This window comes from Triturus cristatus, chromosome 6 (assembly GCF_964204655.1).
Source record: "Triturus cristatus chromosome 6, aTriCri1.1, whole genome shotgun sequence".
Classification (NCBI taxonomy): domain Eukaryota; kingdom Metazoa; phylum Chordata; class Amphibia; order Caudata; family Salamandridae; genus Triturus; species Triturus cristatus.
This window is the reverse complement of record NC_140589.1, coordinates 1,769,562,125-1,769,584,610: the sequence shown is the minus strand read 5'-3', so window position 1 is coordinate 1,769,584,610 and position 22,486 is coordinate 1,769,562,125. Positions and strand designations below refer to the sequence as shown.

Here is a 22,486-nt window from a genome sequence, read left to right as displayed (position 1 = left end):
CGTGAATGGTAAACAAAACCTAAAACTAAACATCCTAATTGCAGAGCACATTTTTAGACCTCTCGTATCGCACAGCTTTTATCTGTCTGGTTGTGAAAGGCCTTTTGCAGCTATACCAATACCTTACAATGGCCTTAGAGCCCGCCAGTTGCTTCCATTGGTTATGTTTCTTGTTGCTCTTATTTGCTTGCTTTCTTTATCTATAGCTTTCATTCCTCTTCTTGTGTTTATCGCTCCCATAGAGCATAGCCTCTTATCATCCTTTTGACTGGCTAACTTGTATCCTTCTATTGCTCAATTTTAAGAAACTGCTTTCTTCTTTTTTGTTAAGCACTGCATGAGAGGGCATGACTCACCTCACACCTCCCTACTCTCCCATGCTTTTACAAAGCCCTAACTTCCATTCAAGCAGCAAGCCTGCTGGCTGCATGATGGTCATTTCACTCCTTTGTGCTTTTATACACAAATGAACACGTAACATTTACCTTCCTGCTGCTTGTAAGCAAACAGATACCACAATCTTAGATCCACTCTGAGAATCCCTCCTCCACCCACCAGCAGGTCTAAGCACCCGCAAGGCCTCTCCCTTTCCAACTTCAAAGCGTCGCAGTCTGCCTTTAGGTTCTTTTAACACTTTGCCGGACACTGTCTATTTACACCTAACAACATGCTCTAACAATTATACTGCATCCTTCATGCCCTTCCACCACAGACAGCAATTAAAAATGTATACTCTTTCAGGCCATGTCTTTCACCCACTAAATCACACAAGCAACACAAACAGGCCTCTTGCTTTTTATTACTTTTCCAGCCCTAGCCTATACAACATTATATAGTGCACCTTAATTACATTACATGTACTGCGTGCAGTAACACCTTATTCCAAAAATAAGACCAATGTACAATATTAATTTGTTGTTTCGCAATAAAATACAGCTGCATATTTAATTAATCCCACTAAAACTCAGGACACACTACCTCTGCTACAGAGCATTTTTTCTTTAAAATAGATTTGACCTCCTTGCGTTATCACTCTAACCTACGCCACTGTGTTCTTTGGAAACAACAAATCTTCATCAGTAATATTTCATAACACTTAAGGTGCCGTCTCTTTTTCCAACCCTACCCTTTGCATACACACTTCTATGTCACTCTTTCTATTTGTGCAACAGGTTCAGTCGCTCAAGAACAATCTGTCATCAAGGACATATTGAAAACAAATTGCTGCTTCCGTCTGAATATTTTACAGGACACAGAGATACCATTTCCTTCATTTCACAAGGAACCTTGATACACTTCCTAATGCACGGTGCAAGCCTATATAATTTGTATTGTGATCCGTTATTAACTACCAGATATCCTCTCAGAGTACACAAATGAATATATATATATATACATATATATTTGTGGATACACTTTCCTGAAGTAACACATTTTTTATTACCACAATGTCAATTATCAATCAATGGATGTCGAGATTCACCTTATCATAGCTTAACAATACTGCTACTGTGTAAGATTTTGAGGATGCTTTCATGGAACATGTGCCAATCATATGTGAAGTTACGCTTTGTAATAGATACATTACAGAGATTTTATAAAATTGTAAGCAACTATAAATACTACTATATAATTGCTTAAACATTTGTGGATTATTAAGCAAATGAAAACTGTGCCAAAATGCAGTATATTCCTTATTTTGTATGTAAAAAAAGAATTGTTTAAAAAAAATCTCGTTTTGAATGCATACTATTTTACAATAAAACAGTGTGGCTGTTATGCTGAGTAGTTAAAAGCAATATATATATAAATATATATATATATATATATATATATCTAACAGCATTAACCGCATCATAGCACTTTTAAAACTTTTTTCGCCATGCTGCACTGCAGCAGTGCTGCTGTGTAATATGGCTGAAAAAAACATTAACAAACCAAATATATCTTGCATAGGCAATACCAATTAGCTTTGATAATGCTTGTTTGCCTTGTCATGATTCACGTGAAATTTACAAACCCTTTACTTTTGACCTTATGGTCAATGGCGTCACCAGAACCCCTCAGTGGCAATAGTAGAGCATTCGGTATCTTGCACATGCAGAGAGGGAGAGAGAGAACGAGTGACTGTGTTGGCAGAAGGCCCCATCTGGACCTCTTGGGGATTGACAAGATGAGTGAAAATTCCATGCTGCAACAAGTGGCTGTGTAAATTGTGCGGTCTTGTGGAAACTAGCCTACCTCTGCAGCTCCTGGTGGAAAAGCATTTCCTATACATACCATTTTGTGTGTTAACTGCCAGCGAGTAGTCTAGGTGCCATTCTCCTTTTAACCAAGAGTCTGGTGTTCTTACTGAAGATTGGGGAGATTGCTTGCTTTGGGGCTAGTCTCCACTAACCCTTGCAACTAAGACATTCTACAGGTGTTGGCTTCAGCATCCGCGCCGTGGCCTCCTACTACTCCTTGAGGCGGCTTGCCGTGGCCTCCTACTACTCCTTGAGGCGGCTTACCATGGCCTCTTACTACTTCTTGAGGCGGCTTGCCATGGCCTCCTACTACTCCTTGAGGCGGCTTGCCGTGGCTTCCTACTACTCCTTGAGGTGGCTTGCCATGGCCTCCTACTACTTCTTGAAGCGGCTTGCTTTGGACTTCTACTACAACTCCTTGAGGCAGCTTGCTGTGGCCTCCTACTACTCCTTGAGGGGGCTTGCCATGGCCTCCTACTTCTTCTTGAGGCGGCTTGTCATGGCCTCCTACTACTTCTTGAGGCGGCTTGCTGTGGTCTCCTTCTACTCCTTGAGGCGGCTTGCCGTGGCCTCCTACTACTCCTTGAGGCGGCTTGCCGTGGCCTCCTACTACTCCTTGAGGCGGCTTGCCATGGCCTCCTACTACTTCTTGAGGCGACTTGCCGCGGCCTCCTACTACTTCTTGAGGCGGCTTGCCGTGGCTACCCCCTACACCTTGAGGCGGCTTGCCATGGCCTCCTACTACAACTCCTTGAGGCTGCTTGCCATGGCCTCCTACTACAACTCCTTGAGGTGGCTTGCTGTAGCCTACTACTAAAACTCCTTGAGGCTGCTTGCCGTGGCCTCCTACTACAACTCCTTGAGGCGTCTTGCCATGGCCTCCTTTTAGGTCTCCCTTGATTTTATTTGAGTCAGCTTTGATGTAGGAAATGTATTCATTCCAATGTTATCGAAGTGTCTCGCGACCCATCTGGCTTTAGTACACCTTCTGTTGCGGTGGTAGCACAGACGGCGAAACTTCATCTCTTATTAAACTCATTAAATGAAGTGCCTGCTGCAAACTGTTCATGGCGTTTCCAGGCTCGGAGTCTGACACAAGCGTGTATGCAGTTTTGTTTCCGTTACATTTTTCAGCAGTTTCTGCCTTTGCCTTCATTATGTTAATTTTGACTTCTGTAATTATCTTTCACAGGAGGGACAGCAGTGTTATAAAAGAAGAAATTAAAGCCTTCCTAGCTAATCGGAGAATTTCACAAGCCGTCGTTGCACAAGTAACAGGTGAGAAAAGGGTTCCCTTCTTTGTTATAAGCTCTGCAGACTTTCGACTGTTGTGTATCTTCCTGCATTGCAGTGCAAATCTGTCAACTTAATCAAGATGATATATGCCTTGGATTTCATATCTAATGTCTCTTGTGTCATTGAACTCGCTTTGAATCAGAAGTCTGTTTTCAGGCTTTTGCTTCGCTGCTTTGAATATGGCCATATTGAAACCGAAGCTCTCTTTCTTGTACGTTTACTATTGCGAAAGTCGGGTGCTTAGCGACAGTATAGTTCTTCCACATTTCGGGAGATAATCATTCATTTTGTCACAGTATATTAAAACTCTAACTTTGATTCCAATCTTCCCATCAAATGGTGCACTAAGCCTGTGTAAAGGATGAATTAATATTCCGCCAGATGTCTGCCATAGATTACGATATTTAGAAAGTAAAGTATTTTACTGGATGAATTTTTTTAAGTAAATTATTCAATGATCCTTTTTACACAGTTCTCAAAGTATTGGCAGTTTGCAATGTTCTCAAATGTTGATTGCATGTTGTATAACAGGGTGTACAGTCTGCCCCATTTCCCAAAATGTACATGACTGTGCATTGAATTGTCCCAAGCTTGGCGGGTAAGAGTAGTACACCACCACACTGTACACTAATCAGCCATCTTTCAGATTCACTTTCTTCTGCAATGGAATGAGAATTGTTTCTTGATTGCCCAAAAATATAAACTGCAGTTATAGTTTTCATTGGGGATACCTATGCCTCACTATATTTGACTGGAACCCCCACCTTGCCATTTTATTGCCTGCTATTTGGGATAATAGCAGGCACTACTCTCGTCAACATATTTATTACTCATGAACTTTGTCAGTTGAAATGGAGGTACCGCTATATTGATCCTTTACACTGTTACCGACAAACTACCCCTTTGAAGTCTGAGCAACACAAGAATCTAGGGTATGGATCCTTAATTTGGATCGCGTCTAATCGCACAGACAGCCTAGATTGTTAAGTTTCCTTTTTCTGCTCAGCACAATTCACGTCTTGCGTAAGTGTCCCTCAGAGCTCAGCGATCACCCCTCTTCTTTTTATTGTATGCCTGTCCCAGCTCGTTCTTTTAGGCTTACTTGTTACTACTATGTAAATGATTTCCAGTCATCCTAGAACTGGAAAAGCTCTCTGACCTGGACACCTCCGAGCTCGCTCAGTACCTTAAGGTATTAGACTATTAGATGCTACAGAATTTCTTGAATTCCCACTGCTCAAAAAAAATGTAAGGTGTTTATCTGCAAATCATGTGAATAATATGATTTCCCACCACCACAGTCTCTTTGAGTGTACAATCCCCAACGACCTCGAACAAAGTAAAGATCCTGGGTTTGAATGGCCCTGGTCCTGTCACGACTAAAGTATGCCCTTGGACCTTAATCAGCAGATGACAATGAACCCAAAATGGGATAGCCAGACATGGTCTAAATCTTAGCCGAATTGAACATGAAGCTCTTGTCATCAAGACACTGCATTAGCTACCAAATGGAAGATGAATCACTTTCCGAGCTCTCTACATTAGTCACCATGAGATGCATGCAATCCAGACTGAAACTCTAGAGTTAGAAGAGGAACCTCCGACACGTGAATTTCATAAATCTCAGGTTTCGTTTTATTTTGCTACCAGTAATGGCAGTAGATCAAGTACATGTAGATCAAGTACATTTCAGACTTGTTTAGTCATGCAGTTGTCTCTCCCAAGAACTGCTATGCATTTTTTTATTTTTCCATTTGGTGTACAAGATCTTGATAAAGAAGTGCATTAAACCTGTTAACCCTCAGCAGGTTTTATACAATTTAGACAAGATTAGATATACTTTCCAAAGTGGGGCAGTCATCTCCTTTCCAGTTATTCTAAATACATAGATAAAAATTCTGAGGCATAGGCAATTTTTTTTGTCTTTTTAACTGTTTTAGTTTAGTTAATTTTTGTAACTTTTAAAATTTTGGAGACTGTATTATAAGTTTCTATTAAATATTTCACCCGGTGCATGATTTGGATGCTCAATCTTTGCAGATTCCAAAACATTTTAATTGGACTTTCAAATAACCAGCCTTAAGTAAATGGAAATATCCATCAGGGGTGAAATGTAGTCAGAGAGTTTATTTAAAGAGATGAATTGTGTGATGTTTCTGAATTTGTATTGAGCGTTGACCAGGCACGTTGGAATTGGCAGAGCGTTTCATCGAGACATCTTACCAAAGAATCCCAACTTCTGCTCCTGTAACACCAGTATTCCTAATCCATCGGTCCAGCCTTTGGGGGAGTACTAAGCATTACATTGGACACTGTGAGCAAGCAAACGTGAAGAACATTATTATGTCATAAATTCAGTCACTTTAAACATTTCAAGTCAATAACAACAAAAAAATCACATGGACCAAGTTTTGCTTTCAAGAACCAAAGTTCATAATTACTGTGTTAATTCTTTGATGAGGAACAGTTTATTGTTCTTTTCCTTCTATTCTACTGCTTGCCAAGGTGATTCAAATCCTGGGTTTTCCAATACCAAGATGATACTTATGTATCTCATTACTACGTAACGGCTACTGGTTGAATCTCTTGGCTATGACTTTTTAACACTGTGTAGCCCATTCTTACCCAAACTTAACCCCCCACTTCAATTGTCCATTTCTACATCCAATCTTCCATTGCCCCTCCCTCGACTGCATTACAAACAATAACCGAAAATTAAGTAATTTGCACATAAAATAATAATATTGAATGCTGGTATAATTCATTCTGCTCAAATAGAACTGTAAGAGTTGTTGCTGTGCAGGACACTATGGGAGTCTGCTTGCAGGAATTCTGTCTGCGGTCTCTGCTTCTTCATTAAATGTGTTCTTTATTTCATTATCTTCTAGTTGGCCATTATGAAGAACAACATGTACCCTAACCAAAGTATCTATTGGTACTATCAGACAAATATTTTTAATTTATAAAATGTAATTTCATAAAAAATTAATTACTTCCCCCTCCTTCGTTATACCAATATGCAATTGTTTGAGAGAAAGAGAGAGGCAATATTTTCTCGGGAAAAAGTATAGTTAAGGTTTGGTTAAGTTTGATGGAGATCATTATCGGCCACAACACTAAACCTAAATAGAAAATTAATACGTGGCTTATGGTCCTACCTCAACTCCCACCTACAATCATGTCTGAAAGGTTCAAAACTAATGTGAATCCATGAGTATGTCAATGAATGCTTGACAGTTTTAATAGTTCACTTACTAAGTGAGGAAAGGAGACCAGAATTGAATTTATAATTGTACAGTTGTGTTGATAAATGTTGTCATTTTACAAAAGTGTATGACATTCAGGACATGGGCTTAATAGCGTGCTCATAATGTATTCAGTAACATTTTTTAATTCTCTTTATTTCCCCTATGCAATTTTGAGTAGGATTTTGTATGTAGGCAGTCCACATTGTTTGCACTGTGAAAAGAGTGTTTCTTTTTTGATCTGTGTTCGTGAAGCTTAAGAATGATTAATAATAATTGCTGTGGTGAGCAGCATCGCATTCACAATTGTGGCATTGTATGGCAGTAGTAGGTGATAAAGTTTTTAGTTTGTGTTCGTTATTTTTATTTCTTTTTTTTAATTTCAATACATTACAATCATATTTATCGACAGTGATGTTACAGGCTAGCTGGGCTGAATTATTAAAAGAACACTAGTGAACTGACATAGACTGCGGAATGTCCAATCATTGACATGACATTGAGTCACAAAGTCTCTGTAATCAGCACTAGGAAGAGTAGGCATGTATTATGAGAGCAAATAAGAGATATATATCTCACACGTAAGAGGGTCCAAGGAAGAACTAGGCTACATGATAGAGACTTCTATCCTATATGTCTTCCAAAACCAATATTGCTCACACATTATATAGGGTAGCACTACTTGAAAAAATGTGGACAAACCATGAAGCTGGGCATAACCAGGTTATGGACGAAAACCCTCACTCACCCGAGGGTGACATGCTTCATCATAGGGTTCCTCCAAAACACAGAGACCGCAATGTACCCAGTGTGGGCTAGAACTTTAGCCAAGGGGGAAGGAGCAGGAGTGCAACGCACGTGTTGGTTCTACCAACTCGATATGGTAAGGAGGGGCAGAGTGTAAAAGTAAAAAGTGTGTTTAAAAACTACCTACATAGGGGCAACAATGTATTCTTCCTTCCTATGTGGTAGTTAGTTAAAATGCAAGTGAATATAGGGTTAAAAATAAATACCCTATCTAATGATCAACATGTTTCTGCCCAAGTGACAATGTTGTTCAAGGCATTCATCAGGATCAAAAGACAGTCACTCTGCTGTATCAAGTGTATAAATCATAATGTGATACTTAGGCCTCAATTTCTTGACCTTCAAGCGCATATGTCGATCAATATGATAGGTCAGAAGGCTCTGTAAAATGATAATAAAGCCATGTCTTAACAGTGTTCAAAACTTTCACCCGTGTATACCATAGCCCAAAGTAAGTGTCCAAAAATATAAATGCCTACCTAAAGCATATTATGTATGTGTCAACTCAACCTACTGCAGAGTCTCACACCATGTCGGATATGCTATTAGGAAATCTAAATGTATAAACTTGTTAAAATGATGGATATGGCTCATATTACAGACACCACTGCCTTAAATCACCTAAAAACCCAAAATAATGAGCGGTCACCTAGGACTCAAACACTAATTTGTCTTATCAACCAGTAACTTATAGTAATTGCTACATGCTGTCTGATGGCTAAAATATTTGTATATTAGTTCGTCATCTCTGTGTGTAAATTCTTATATAGAACTCTAAAGTGTTAAAGTATTAAACCCCTGGGATGTAAAGAGTAACCTTTAACTTTAGTGTCAATCAATGGCATTTGGTGCTTGTCCGTGAATCTAAGTTTAAGTATAAAAGTGAGCCGATCAGCCGAACGGTAACATAACTGATAGCTTTTTGCTCCGTTGTCAGTCAATGGTAAGTAGCGTTTGTCCCATGAGTTTAAACTCTAAAGTATATCGACCGTACAAACGGTAACAAACAAAAGTAAAATATCTAATAGGTAGGTTGCGAAACCCACTCTAAGATCATTTTTACCAAAATGTCTAGCACCCGCTCACCTTGTAAAATTATGGTGCTAGTTCCGAAACTCTGGAGGGAGCCCCGAGCACTGCCTTCGCGCTACCATTTATCCAGAAGTATAGTCATGGAGCCCGCACGCCACCCGACGTGCGTGTTACGTCATTGTGACCGTGCGTGCAATTGCCATTGAAACAGAGTAAACATGGGCTCCGATCGTAATCCATTATGTTGTGATCTTAGAGTGGGTTTCGCAACCTACCTATTAGATATTTTACTTTTGTTTGTTACCGTTTGTACGGTCGATATACTTTAGAGTTTAAACTCATGGGACAAACGCTACTTACCATTGACTGACAAGGGAGCTAAAAGCTATCAGTTATGTTACCGTTCGGCTGATCGGCTCACTTTTAAACTTAAACTTAGATTCACGGACAAGCACCAAATGCCATTGATTGACACTAAAGTTAAAGGTTACTCTTTACATCCCAGGGGTTTAATACTTAAACACTTTAGAGTTCTATATAAGCATTTACACACAGAGATGAGTCCAGTCAAGTCAATAAAACACAGAGATGATGAACTAATATACAAAAAATTTGGCCGTCAGACAGCATGTAGCAATTGCTATAAGTTACTGGTTGATAAGACAAATTAGTGTTTGAGTCCTAGGTGACCGTCCATTGTTTTGGGTTTTTAGTTGATTTAATGCGATGGTGTCTGTAATATGAGCCATATCCATCATTTTAACAAGTTTATACATTTACATTTCCTAATAGCATATCTGACATGGTGTGAGACTCTGCAGAAGGTTGAGTTGACACATACATAATATGCTTTAGCTAAGCATTTATATTTTTGGACACTTACTTTGTGCTATGGTATACACGGGTGAAAGTTTTGAACACTGTTAAGACATGGCTTTATTATTGTTTTACAGAGCCTTCTGACCTATCATATTGATCGACATATGCGCTTGAAGGTCAGGAAATGGAGGCATAAGTATCACATTATGATTTATGCACTTGATACAGCAGAGTGACTGTCTTTTAATCCTGATGAATGCCTTGAACAACATTGTCACTTGGGCAGAAACATGTTGATCATTAGATAGGGTATTTATTTTTAACCACATATTCACTTGCATTTTAACTAACTACCACATAGGAAGGAAGAATAAAGTTGTTGCCCCTATGTAGGTAGTTTTTAAATACAATTTTTACTTTTCCTTTTGCACTCTGCCCCTCCTTACCATATCGAGTTGGTAGAACCAACACGTGCTTTGCACTCCTGCTCCTTCCCCCTTGGGTAAAGTTGTAGCCCACACGGGGTACCTTGCGGTCCCCGTGTGTTGGAGGAACCCTATGATGAAGCATGTCACCCTCGGGTGAGTGAGGGTTTTCGTCCATAACCTGGTTATGCCCAGCTTCATGGTTTGTCCACATTTTTTCAAGTAGTGCTACCCAAATAATGTGTGAGTAATATTAGCAAATAAGAGATGACATCATAATAAATTGACATACAGCATTAGAAGTTAAATTCTGAAAAAGTAATTATTTGAATAAATCTGCTTAAGCGGATTGATTTTAAAAAGACCAATTTCTGCCACCCAGTTCTAAAACTGGATAACCTGCTTATCCTAGAGTGAATGCCTCTAAAGTATTTACACTGGTTGTTTGATTGTCTTCCTTATTGTGTTCTGTATTTCATTCATTCATATATGTTACAAATTCAACTTGATTTTCAGGTATCAGTCAGAGCCGGATATCACATTGGCTGTTGCAGCAGGGGTCAGACTTAAGTGAGCAAAAGAAAAGAGCATTTTACAGATGGTACCAGCTTGAGAAGACAAATCCTGGTAATAAAATGAGTGCAAATACTGCTGTACAATTTTGTGTGAAGAAAATGTCATATTGTGGCTCATTATTGTACCAAATGTGCTAAATGGCTAAGGGGACACACTAAAAAATGAGATGTTTGTTGTATGTCATTTGTGGGAAGAATAGGTTTTTTTTACAATTTTTTATTATAACTCATCACTTCCTAATTGCGTTTTACCCATTTTAGTTTGTTGTGTACTATATGGTTCTAAGTTTTTTATTGCAATATAGAGGTTGGAGGTAGTATGGAGCATAGCTCATTGAGATCCAGATCCATGTCACTTTTTCAGTATTCACATGAGATCAGTTTATATGCAATTCATACAAATGGGAGACACTCGTGGGCCAGTGTTGGCATGAAGGATTGTCTTTTTAACCTTTGAGGATTATGATTTTATATCAGATATTTGGCTTTTGAGTAACCTATTTTTTGGATTTTGGCTTTTAAATAACCTAATTGGAGCACCTTTGCCTAATCAATCAGTCAATGGTTAGCCATTGTTATTACTTTGGTTTAATGTAGGACAAAACATTACTAAAAAAGAAGTATACACAGCAAAATACTATGCATAGAATTACAAATATATGCACAAATCAGCTTATTGTGACATGGCCGTTTCACATTTCAAAAATCCGGCCTATGGAATTTGCACAACATTAATGGACAAAGCAAGCCATAGTTTTGACTGGGGCAGTCGCATCAAGGCAGGGAGGCCTCATGATGGTGGAGTGCCCTAGAAAAGAGTTTGGATACCCACATCATTCCCTTTCTCCACCAAGTCTTGCTGCCTGCTGGAACTTTCTGTTGTGTTTTTTTGTTTGACTTCATTTTAAAAGCACAGAAATCAGTTCCTACTGTCCCGGCGCTATGAAAATCCAGTTCTCTACTAGGAGCCTTTCCTAAACTCAATGCTGTGCAAACAAATGATGGACGTAATGCTCAACAAATCAAGCATTCAACTCCAGTCAAGAGCTCTGGGTTAAATCCATCTTCTTTTGCACGCCACGCCACCCCAGTTTGGACCCAGCCATATGCAAATCAATCTTGACCCTTCTCCTCTAGGAAACAAGCCAGCATGAACTGCCAAGTCAAGTCGTCCCTGGTATGGGAACATGCATCCTGGGACCAGTTTATCCCAGGGTATTTGGGGTGTCATTGTTTTTCCCGAAGGTGACAGACAGGAAAAAATCATTTATACCATCTACCCTAAATAGGGCAGACAGTATAAAGTCTTTCCTCCAATGGTCCCTACTCCGTCGTAGCAAGTATTCCCTGGCGGAGACATTGATGGCTTAATTAACAGAATATTTACTGTGTGCCGTTTGCAACGAAGTAACCTGTCCGCCAAACTCCAAGTCAAGCTCTCAGTCATCTAGCTAATGTGAAAAACTGTTTGACAATTGACAAGAAGTATAACTATTGGAAACGGAAAGGGGATTTTGGAAGAGTTCTTGGGAATGTTGTGTAGCTGATGCTGAAGATGTAGAAGTATGTGATAATTATGTAGTTCTCTGTCTGAGGGATGGTGGTTCTCAAAAGAACCCAGTTGCAGTTATTTGGTCAGTGGAGTGCCTGTTGCAGTGTAGGTGGATTTGAACCGATGGTATACCCTCATGAGCAAAGGGTTTCTAACTGTGTAGGAACTTGATACCTACTTATATAAATTTCAGTGGTTATAGTGACCATAAATATGAAATGGGAGTTTTTTGAGCCAATGTAGATTTATTAATTGTTTCAATAGAGGAGGACCTGATGTACAAGGTATGTGGCTGCAAAATGTGAGACAATCTTTGAGTGAAAGCACAATGGAGATTTGGGGATAAGGCCATAACCCAGAGCTGGTCCCGATATGTATGTTATCAGCAAAAACAATGTCAAGAATTCCAATGATAACTGTTATTCAGGTCTGTAAAATGAGTTCCAGTATGTATTACAAAATTAAATGGGGAAGTTCCATGGTTTTAAACATGAAGTTATTCTTAATCAAGAAACAGTCCCTATGAGACAACTTATGACGAACGTCCTTTGAAGTACTACTAAAACTAAACTATGGGCCTGATATTGATCTTGGCGGTCTCACCGCCATCCTGCCGAGGCGGCGATCCTAAGAATTCTGTTGAGCTGATGGCGGTCCACCCACCGTATTTAGATGTTGCGGTTAGAGACAGAAGACCGCCGCGGTCTTCTCTGCTGGCTAGCAGCACTCCGTCGCCATCAGGCCAGTGGGATTGCGCCGAGACAATTTAGATGTTCCCGTTGTACGGGTGACAGAGTCCTGACGTAGTGGGATCATTGTGGCATGACGACAGGTAAGTACTATTTATTTACATCTCAATACACATACGTGTTGTGTATATGTCAATATGTACATAAAGGTAATGCGTACTGCCCATTGTTTCTACATATAGCAATGCATACCAACAACATACACACACCATTGACTGTACACACACCCAGCACAAAAGCCTACCTTAGAATCCGAATCCGGTGCCAATGGGGTGGCTGATCGTCATGGTCAAGTAGCAGCAGCACAGCGAGGACCTGGACAATGGTGTTGAAGACAAAATCGGTGATGAGACCACGAAAAAAGGTGTTTTCACCTCTTTTTCTTTGTTTCCACCAATGCGAGCTTAGTGGTTTCCCTGCCCCAGTTGCCTCGGTGGAAAGGCAGTTCATAATCTGGATGGCCGGAATCTTGGCAGGACTCCCTCCAAAGATGCTCCAGCCTCTGATGACATTAAAGTGGGAGACAGATCCTGGCTAAGTCGGCAGGATCGTGGCAATCTTCCCTCCTATGCCCAGCCAACAACTAAATTAGGTGGGTGGACCGGGCGGGGGCAGGAAGACTGCCAAAAAAGTGGCTGGTGACATTTGAAAGTGGTGAGGTGTAAAAGTTGTGGCTGAGTGCAATGTGGCGATTGAGCCTAGCCAACGTGCCTACCAGGATAAGAGGGATTCGGGGTTATCGTCCCCCGAGAACATTTTGAAAAATGAGTGGGTAAATGGTGCATTTTCAAGCAAATTTGAGAAAACCAGAAGGTTAATAAAACAATTGTGAAAGAGCACATACATAGTAATGGCCCTTAACTACTTTGTAAAAATAAAATAGTATCAGTGCCCTTCCTTGTACCCCGAGGTTGTGAAAAGCAGAAAAGGAGGTTGGGTTCTATGCAACCCCGCTCTGTCCAACTGTCCAAACATGTGCACTTCATCAGGCTGTAACAAATGTAGAAAAGGAAAATATTACACAATTAGCGGTGGTCATTATTTCTTTAAGTGGTATTGTTCCCATTCCATGCCCTCTAATTCTACTACATATGCAAATCAGTCTTGACCTTGCCCCCTCCGCATGGGTCAACACCTGGTGACCCCCACCCTCTGAAACCCACCCTCCCCTATGGTCCACGCTCACAACCTCAGCATCATACCCGACTCTTCACTCACCAGGAACCGCCAGATCAACGCCGTGTCCTCCACATGTGTCAACACCCTCCGCATACTCCGCTAGACCTTCAAATGGATCCCCCCCTCCCGACTCCAGGAAGACAGTCACCCACGCACTCATCACCAGCAGACTGGACTACGGAAACGCGGTCTGTTCCGGAGTCAACAAAACACTTCTCTGCAAACTCCAGACCGTCAAGAACGCTGCAGACAGACTCGTCCTCGACATCCCTTGACATGACCACATCACCTAACACCTCCGCAATCTCCACTGGCTCCCCGTTGAAAAAAGAATAACCTTCAAACTGCTCATACACGCCTACAAAGCCCTCCATAACGCCGGACCCCAATACTCCACGAAATAATCTCCTTCCATGCCCCCAAGAGAAACCTCCGCTCTGGCGCCCTAGCCCTAGCCACGGTCTCCCGCATCCACAGGGCCAGAGCAGGTGGCAGATTTCTCCTACATCGCGGCCAAGACCTGGAACGAACTCCCCCTCTGCATTAGACAAAGCTAGACACTGCAGATATTCAGACAGGATCTCTAAACCTGGCTCTTCGGATGACCACGAACCCCCTCCCCTCCCAGCGCCTTAAGAACCTCATGGGTGAGTAGCGCGCTCCAAAAATTCCTGATTGATTGAAGTTGTTTGAACATTGAGCACTTTTGTAAATAATTAAGCAACATCAATGTGAATATTAGAAAATATGAGTTGTCACTACCTGGGATACCATCATTTCAGTGTAGTAATGCTGTGTAGTGGCACCTGATCCACCTCTTAGAATCCACTACATCAAAATAACCATGACTGAGACTATTTGCATAAGGCAGGTATGTCTAAAGGGGAAGAGTGGGTGAAAAAGAATGGCTTCCAATGCTACCCATAGCAATTACCAGTAGTTTAAACTATTTGCAAGCATTTCTCCCATAACCATAAGCCTACTCCATAACCCAACTCTATCCTTTACTCCACACCTAACATTACCCTGGACCCTAATACTATTCCTTAACCTAACAATACCCCACACACTTACAATTATCCTCGTACCTGCTTCATTCTATTTAATGGTGTTTTCAGAAGTGGTATTCTCAGTAATTAGAATTTTTAATGTATTGACAGCCAAGCCAGGGTAGTGGGTTTCCAGTATTAAGGTTGCTTGAAAATACTCCTACGATCTTTGTCACCACATATATTTTCACATGCAGCAAGCAGGTCACTGTTTCTACCTGGTGACTTTCTAGTTGCAAACTATTGTACTGAGTCTTTCTCCATTTGGATTGTTTAAAGTGAATGAAAAATATCCTAGTAATTGTAAAGGAAAGTTTCATTTCAAGTAAGTACATGGAGGCTTATGCCATCACTTTATTTATTCAACAGCAGCCGTATATATAAAACTGTAGAAAACTACATTTCCCATCATACTTGGGGAAATAGGCAGAAAAAAATCTAACATATTGTCTAATTGGGGCTCAGCCTGAACACGCCCTCTTTCTTCCTGCCACCAAAGCCAATGATAGAACACCTCACTCCTGTTTAGACAACGCCAATCCTGCAGGAACCCATACAATGACAAATTCTAACCAGGACATCAGGCGAATCAACAAGTTTTTTTTAGTGCACATTAACACGGAACATATGAAGGAACCAACCATTGAATGCAATTCAGTTTAGAGAACAATTACATTATCTGGACAAAAAAACGTGTTACTTACACCCGTAGCGGAAATTCCGATAATGTTGGGTGGGCGAAGATTACAGAGCAAACGGTAGGGTTAAACCTTGCCTCCGCGTCCTTTAATAGAATTGAAATTTTCCTTTACAATTTCTGGGAAATTTGCCATTCTGTACCTGGACCCAGAGGCGAGGATTACACCAGTTTAAAGCATGTCTTCCACCAAGGTCGCAATGGAGGAAACTGATTTGAAAGGTCGAATCCGAAGACCAGTCTGCAGCGTTCATAATATCCTCCAAGCGAGGCCCAAGGAAGAATGCTTGTAACGCCTTAGCACCTCTGGTAGAATAAGCTCGGAACACCTTTGTGTCAATACCTGCCTCTTGCCTGGCCCAACGCACCCAACAAACAATGATGGGAGAAGAAACAGCCTTATGAGTCTTGCAAAGATCAATGAATAACTGCCGTTCTCCTTGGGGCTGAAGTTCTTCAGTCACTGACTCATACTGTTTGACACAACAAACAACACACAGCTTAGAGAGAGCCCAGGAAGGCCTGATAAGAGAATTCTGGAATTGCACTTCGGCCTCCGGGACACATGGAAGGAAACACCTTCAGGCGTAAATGCGCGGCCGGTAATGCCCATAGCCCTAATATCTGAAACCCAGTGACAAGAGATCAAATATAGCAATGTAGCCAATTTCGCAGACAACTGTTTCGGTGAAAAGTACTTGTTCCGAGGCCAAGGGAGGAACAGATTCAACACTTTCTTGACATCCTAACGAACCAAATATCTCTGTTCTGGAGGAAGAGCTAGTCGGATGCCCCAAAGAAACTTGTGGCCCAGCGGATGCTCACCGACTGAACAGCCTCTAGCGTGTGCATGTCCTGCAGAAATCGCGGGCCTAAAAGTGTTGACTGACCTGCAAGTCAAGCCTTCCGCTGCCAGCTAGGCCAGGAAGTTCAAGATGTGGACAACATCTATCTTCATGGGATCCAAACCCCATTGCGGACACCAACCCACCCACTGAGACCAGGCCGAGTGGTATCATTTAAACGTATTCTCCTCCCGGGGTAGGAGGGCTGCAGCATTGTGCGAAAGCCCTGGGAGTTGTCAGTGTGACCGGTAATTTTCCAAGCCATAAGTGAGAGGAATTCGTTGACCACCAATGGGTGGGGGTTCCCTGGGGGATCCTTGAGGAGAAATCGTTCTCGGGGTAGACGGATTGGAAAATCCCAATAAAGTTCAAGAAGAACCAAAAACCAACTTCCAAATCGGGGTTACTACCATCAAGTCCACCCGCTGTGTCTGCACCGTGAGTCTCATTATCATCGCGAATGGAGGGAAAGCATAGCCCATCTCCTTGGACCAGTCCTGAAGAAAGTTATTAGTTGCTATTGTGTCTGGATCCGGTCTCCAGCTGAAGTACTGTGAAAGTAGATGGTCTAACGGAGATGCAAAGATCAACCGAGAAAGGGCCCCACTATCCTGATAGAGCATGAAACACCTCCAGGATCAGTTTCCACACTCCCATATCTTTGAGTCGATGAGACTGCCAATCTGCCATTGGTTTGGCAGAGCCCAGAAGGTATTCCGTCACCACCGACATGTGATAGTCGAGGCAATATTCCCAGAAGCTCTACGCAAGGTCTGACAGCGCTCTGAAGCGTGTACCTCCCAATGGTTGATGTAGCAGACTGCTGCTACATTGTCCATTTCTAGAAGAACACAACATTGGGCATGTTCTCTTGTCCAACACCTCAAGGCGAAAGAGCCTGCCATCAACTCCAGGCAACTGCAGAGCCTGTTCTGAGGCGGGACATCTGCCTCCTTTGGTAAACTCCCCACCACGTGCCCCCTAGCCTGAACCACTGGCATTGGACTCTATCGCTGTGTCCGGCTGAGAGACAAAAATGGCTCACCCATTCTAGGCTTCTGTATGCGTGAGCCACCATTGCAGCTCGTCCTTGGCTTTGTCTGAGAGGGTAACATGTTGGGAGTATGTGAGGCCAAGATGCAGGTGCAACGTTTTCAGGCTTTGTACAGCACATAAGTGCTCCATTCAAAAATAGCTTGAATGGAGGAGGACAAAATGCCGACTACCCCGGCGATCTGTCTGAGAGCAGTTGAGGGCTTTGCCAGGGTTCTGCGAACTTCGTTGCAAATTTTGGCAATTTTTCTCGAAGGGAGACCCAAGGTCGTTTCTACTGAGTTGATAACAAATCCCAAGAAGATCAGAGTATAGGATGGGATCAGGGCGACTTCTCGTGATTGATGATAAAACTGAGTGACTAGAGGAGCTCCACTGCGCTCAGCAGGTGCAAGTCCAGAGCCTGGAACACTGGTCCATGATGAGTATATCATCCAAGTATACTATTGTGCGGATCCCTGATGCCCTTAGAAACTCGACTACTGGTCTGTACATCTTGGTGAAACCCCACAGAGCAGAGGAGAGGCTGAAAGTAAGTGAATTGAATACAAAGGTCTGGGACTCACATTGGAATTGTAGGAACCGACAATGTGGTGGGAATACAGGAATCGTCCGGTACGGATCCTTTACATCCAGGCGTGCCAACCAGTCGGTGGGTCAGAGAAGGTCTCGGAGAAGGTAAGTACCCTCCATCTTGAAGTGGCGGTAAACCAGCTACTAATTGAACTCCTTCAGATTGATGACCGGGCGTTGTCCAGCATCCCACTTCTCTATGGGGTTAAATTTTGCTTAGGGAGCCAGAAGGGTGAGGGGTGTTCAAAGATATAGCGCCTTTGGCCAGGAGTTCCTGCTTCTCTACTTGAATAAGAGCCACCTCCCTTTCTGAGAAGGTGATTGGGGGAGGAGGGACCATTTGGAAGAGGAAGCCGTAAAAGTGTATGTGGAAGCCCTGTACTGTTTGCAGAACCCTGGCGTTTGTAGTAAGAGTCCTCCAAGCATGTATTAAATTTACCAACCTGGCAACTCACCGTGGAAGTTGGTGGAGGAGCCTCCTCCCTGGGAACTGCTTCCAGATTCTGTGCCTTCAATAGCCTTGGTAGGGGAGAATCCCCCCAAGCGAGCAGGGTCCTGCCATTGTCCTCTCCTTGACGGCTGACCTCTGCCAGGAGCTTGTGATTGCGGCAGGCCGGACGGCCGGCCCAGCGCCCCTTGCCAAGGCCAGCCCCAGTGAAAACCTGAAGAGGATAAAATGCACTTGATTGACGGTTGCACTTTATTAAGCGAATTAAAGATGGAGGCAAATTTATTAAGCTCTCTAATAAAAGGTTCAACAATGAGCCCGCATGCAAAACCTGCCCTGCCTCAGAAGTAGCTAAATCCCCCAGTTTAGGACGAATTTTGACTAGAAGAGATATGCACCTCCTTTATAGATGTGGCGCAGTTTGCATTCTCCAAGAATGTGACTGCCTGTTGGGCCCATCCAGACAGTACTTCACAGGAAAGAAGGGCGCTGGATGTTTTGGCATCTTTGACCATATGAGATTTCTGTTAATGGCCCGTCAAGTCTAGCAGTTTATCTTGGCATGACCGCCAGGAGCGATAAATGCCCTTCTTGGATCTCCCACATATTTGGTGAGGAACATGGCCATTTTAGAGTCGATCCCCAGTGTATCTGTGACTTTACCCTCCAACGCAGGTCAGGGGCATTCCTCCCATAGGCAGTTGCGAATATCTTACGAAGCTGTCCCCCCACGTATGCGGCGACCTTCTCTCTGATCAGGGGCACCTGAGCACCGAGGGGTCCAATATGTTGGACTTTGCATCATCAGGGGTGCTCTTGTGGGGTCAGGGGGGTTCAGCCTCTAAAGTGGTGTTCTGCGGTCTCCAGGGACGATCCTGATCAGAATCACTTCCGATCCCACTGGGGATCCATCAAAGGCAAAGGGGGAAATGGAGGGGACTGGTATGTGAAAATTCCCTGTAGGCTCAGGGGTTGCGGGAACACCTGGCCCAAGAAGGCCTTCTTTAGTCTGGCAAAGGCATCCAGATCTATTTCCCAGGGCCTGCAGGCACTTGTGCGGGTTCTCAGGGTTTTCAGGCAGCCTAGGAGGTAGGTCCAGGAGTTCTTCTCCAAAGGCGCTACAGCGTCTGAGTCCACCCTGTAAATAGAGGCGTCCACTGCCTCACAAAACTCATCTGTCACTGAGAAGTAGGCTACCTCCTCTTCCTCAGTTTAGGCTCCATCGTGCCCAGATAGTGGAGGTAAGTAGCTCCTAGGGGAAGCATCGATATAGACGGCATTCTAGGCTGAATTGCTATTCAATAACATGTTAACAAATCACTATTCGGAATTGCAAATACATATGATTCGGTATTTGGAAGAGGCGCTTTTAGAGCGACCCTTCAAATACAGAATCAGAATCGGATGTATGAATGTTTTGCGACCAAAATGCAATCTCAAAACATTTGCACTTTACCACCAACTCAAAATTATTTTGAAACGTTAAATTGTTTTCTTTTTAACCCCTTGAGTGCTGAGGACGCAATGGTTACGTCCTCGGCTGTGGCGCTGGTGTGCCAAGGACGTAACCGTTGTGTCTCAGCACACCACTGCCTAATCCCTCTGCCTCTGTAGGTGGAATAGAGCTTCCCCAACCTCCTGTGGTATTATTTTTTTTCAATGCAATGACGATCACCCGCACGTCATTACATTGAAACAAACGAACCAATTGACTTGTTTCAGTTTCACTGTTTTGGTGCTTGTGGGGCTATCTTATCCTCAGAGCACCGAAACACACAGGAGTGGTATCGTTGGAAAGGGGAGAATCTCCCCTTTCCAATGGTACCCTTCTCTAGTGGATCCCTGCTTGACACCAGGGAGGGGGGGGGGGGGGAGTGGCTTCCTTGGGCAAGGGCTTTTGCTCCCCCCCAAATTCATTTGGCCGAATTCAGTCTTTCTGCCCCTCCTTTCCCCCGGGCAGTAGCCCCCAATCTGCCTCCCGGGGGTGCAGAAAGCACACTATACACAAGGGATTTTTAGTACTTAGGGGTGGGGGGGCTGCCCTAAATGGGCACTATAATGTACCCACCCCTCCCAAAAAATTGCCAAAGACTTTCTGCCCCACCTGTGGTACAGATGGGGGAGATAGCAACCAGGGATGATTTTTTTGTTATTATTATAAAAGAGGAGTGGGGGCTGCCCACAATGGACATGCGGATGCCCCCACCCCTCAACACAAATGGGGGACAGTGTTTCTGCCTCCCGGGAGGCAAAAAGCAAACTAGACACCAGGATTTTTTTTTTTTGTACTCGGGTTAGGGGGTTCTATAATGCCCCCACGCCTCCCAAAAAATTGCCACAGTCTTTCTGCCCCTCCGGTGCAGATGAGGGCAATAGCCCCCGAACTGCCCGCCATCACCTACCCCGGCGGGGCAGAAACTCCACTAGGCACCACAGCCGATTTTTTTGTTGTTGAATTTTTTTTATAAAAGAGGGGTGGGCCTACCCACAATGGGCATGCCAATGCCCGCACACCCAACACAAAAAGGGGACAGTCTTTCTGCCTCCCCCTGGGAGGCAGATGGAGGTTATTACCTCTGATTTGCCCCCCGGGGGGGCAGAATTCCACCAGACACCAGGGATTCTTTTTGTTTTAGTACTTGGCGATGGGGGCTGCCCTAAAGGGGCACTAAAATGCCCCCACCCCTCCCAAAAAATGCCACCGTTTCCTCCTCCCCAGGGTGCAAATAGGGGTTATAATCCCCGAACTGGGGGTAGAAAGCCCACTAGGCGCCAGGGATGATTGTTTTTTCTTATATAAAACACAAAAGGGACAGTCTTTCTGCCCCCCAGGATGCAGATGGGGGTTATTACCCCCAATCTGCCCCCGGGTGGGTTTTTTGTTTTGAATATGTAAGGGTGGGGGCTTCCCAAAATGGGCATGCCAATGGGACAGTCTTTCTGCCCGCCCTGGAGGGCAGATGCTGGTTATTACCACCAGGATTTTTTTTGTTTAATTAAAGAGGGGTGGGGGCTGCCCATAATGGGCGATGCCAACCACACCTCCCACTATTAAAAATTAGTCACTGTTTCTATGTCCAACCCAGATGGGGGTAGAAAGCCCAACTAGACATCAAAGATATGTTTATGGGCATGTCAGGGAGCGGCCCCTTGGGCAAGGGTTGCTCCACTTTTGTTTATGAATACAATACAATTTTAGCAAAACAAAATCAAGTTTTTCGCACAGTTCTGTGTGGGGAAGTTGTGGAATCACTGTAAGGTCAAAAATTTCCTACCACCCAGCATTCCCACAGGTCTCCCGATACAAATGCTACCTCACTTGTGTGGGTGGGCCAAGTGCCTGTGACAAGAAAGGGCCCAAAACGTATTGTGGAAGCATCAAACTTATAGATCACAAAACAATCTAGTTTTCAGAAATTACTGGATTTGGTATTTTTCCTTAGATGGCCATTGAGCTTGGCACCAAAAGCGCAGGTGACTCCCTTGCAAAACCAGGTTGCTTCGTAAATATAATTTTGATGTCTCCACAATACGTTTTGGGCCATTTCCTGTTGCAGGCACTAGGCCTACCCACACAAGTGAGTAAAGAAGAGAAATAATGCCTCGGGACTAATAATGTAACCTCTATTTTGGTGACGAGATAGATAAATTATCTCCTCCCTTGAGTTGTATATTTCCTCAAAATAAAACTTTGTTTTTAGTATTTTTTGTGATTGTCAAAGGCAAATCCAACCAAGAAATAAATATATTTTGACCATTTAGGTAAAGTATGTCTCAGTATATTTATTTAATACTTTAGTACCAGTATATAAAGATCAATCTTTTAGATATATATACAGAAAACATTTACAATATGTACAAAACTAATTTACAAGGACAAAGAAAAAATGAACATA

At 43.0% G+C, this 22,486-nt stretch overlaps 1 protein-coding gene across 12 annotated transcripts in view; it reads left to right on the top strand.

The window, feature by feature from the left end:
* HMBOX1 (homeobox containing 1) overlaps nt 1-22,486 on the top strand; it is a 395,810-nt gene that overhangs the window by 261,240 nt on the left and 112,084 nt on the right. For all 12 annotated transcript variants that reach the window (XM_085613049.1, XM_085613045.1, XM_085613053.1 and 9 more), the window contains 2 exons: nt 3,439-3,524; nt 10,387-10,497. In XM_085613049.1, the coding sequence (XP_085469175.1) occupies nt 3,439-3,524; nt 10,387-10,497 (197 nt within the window). The remainder of the gene's footprint in view (nt 1-3,438; nt 3,525-10,386; nt 10,498-22,486) is intronic.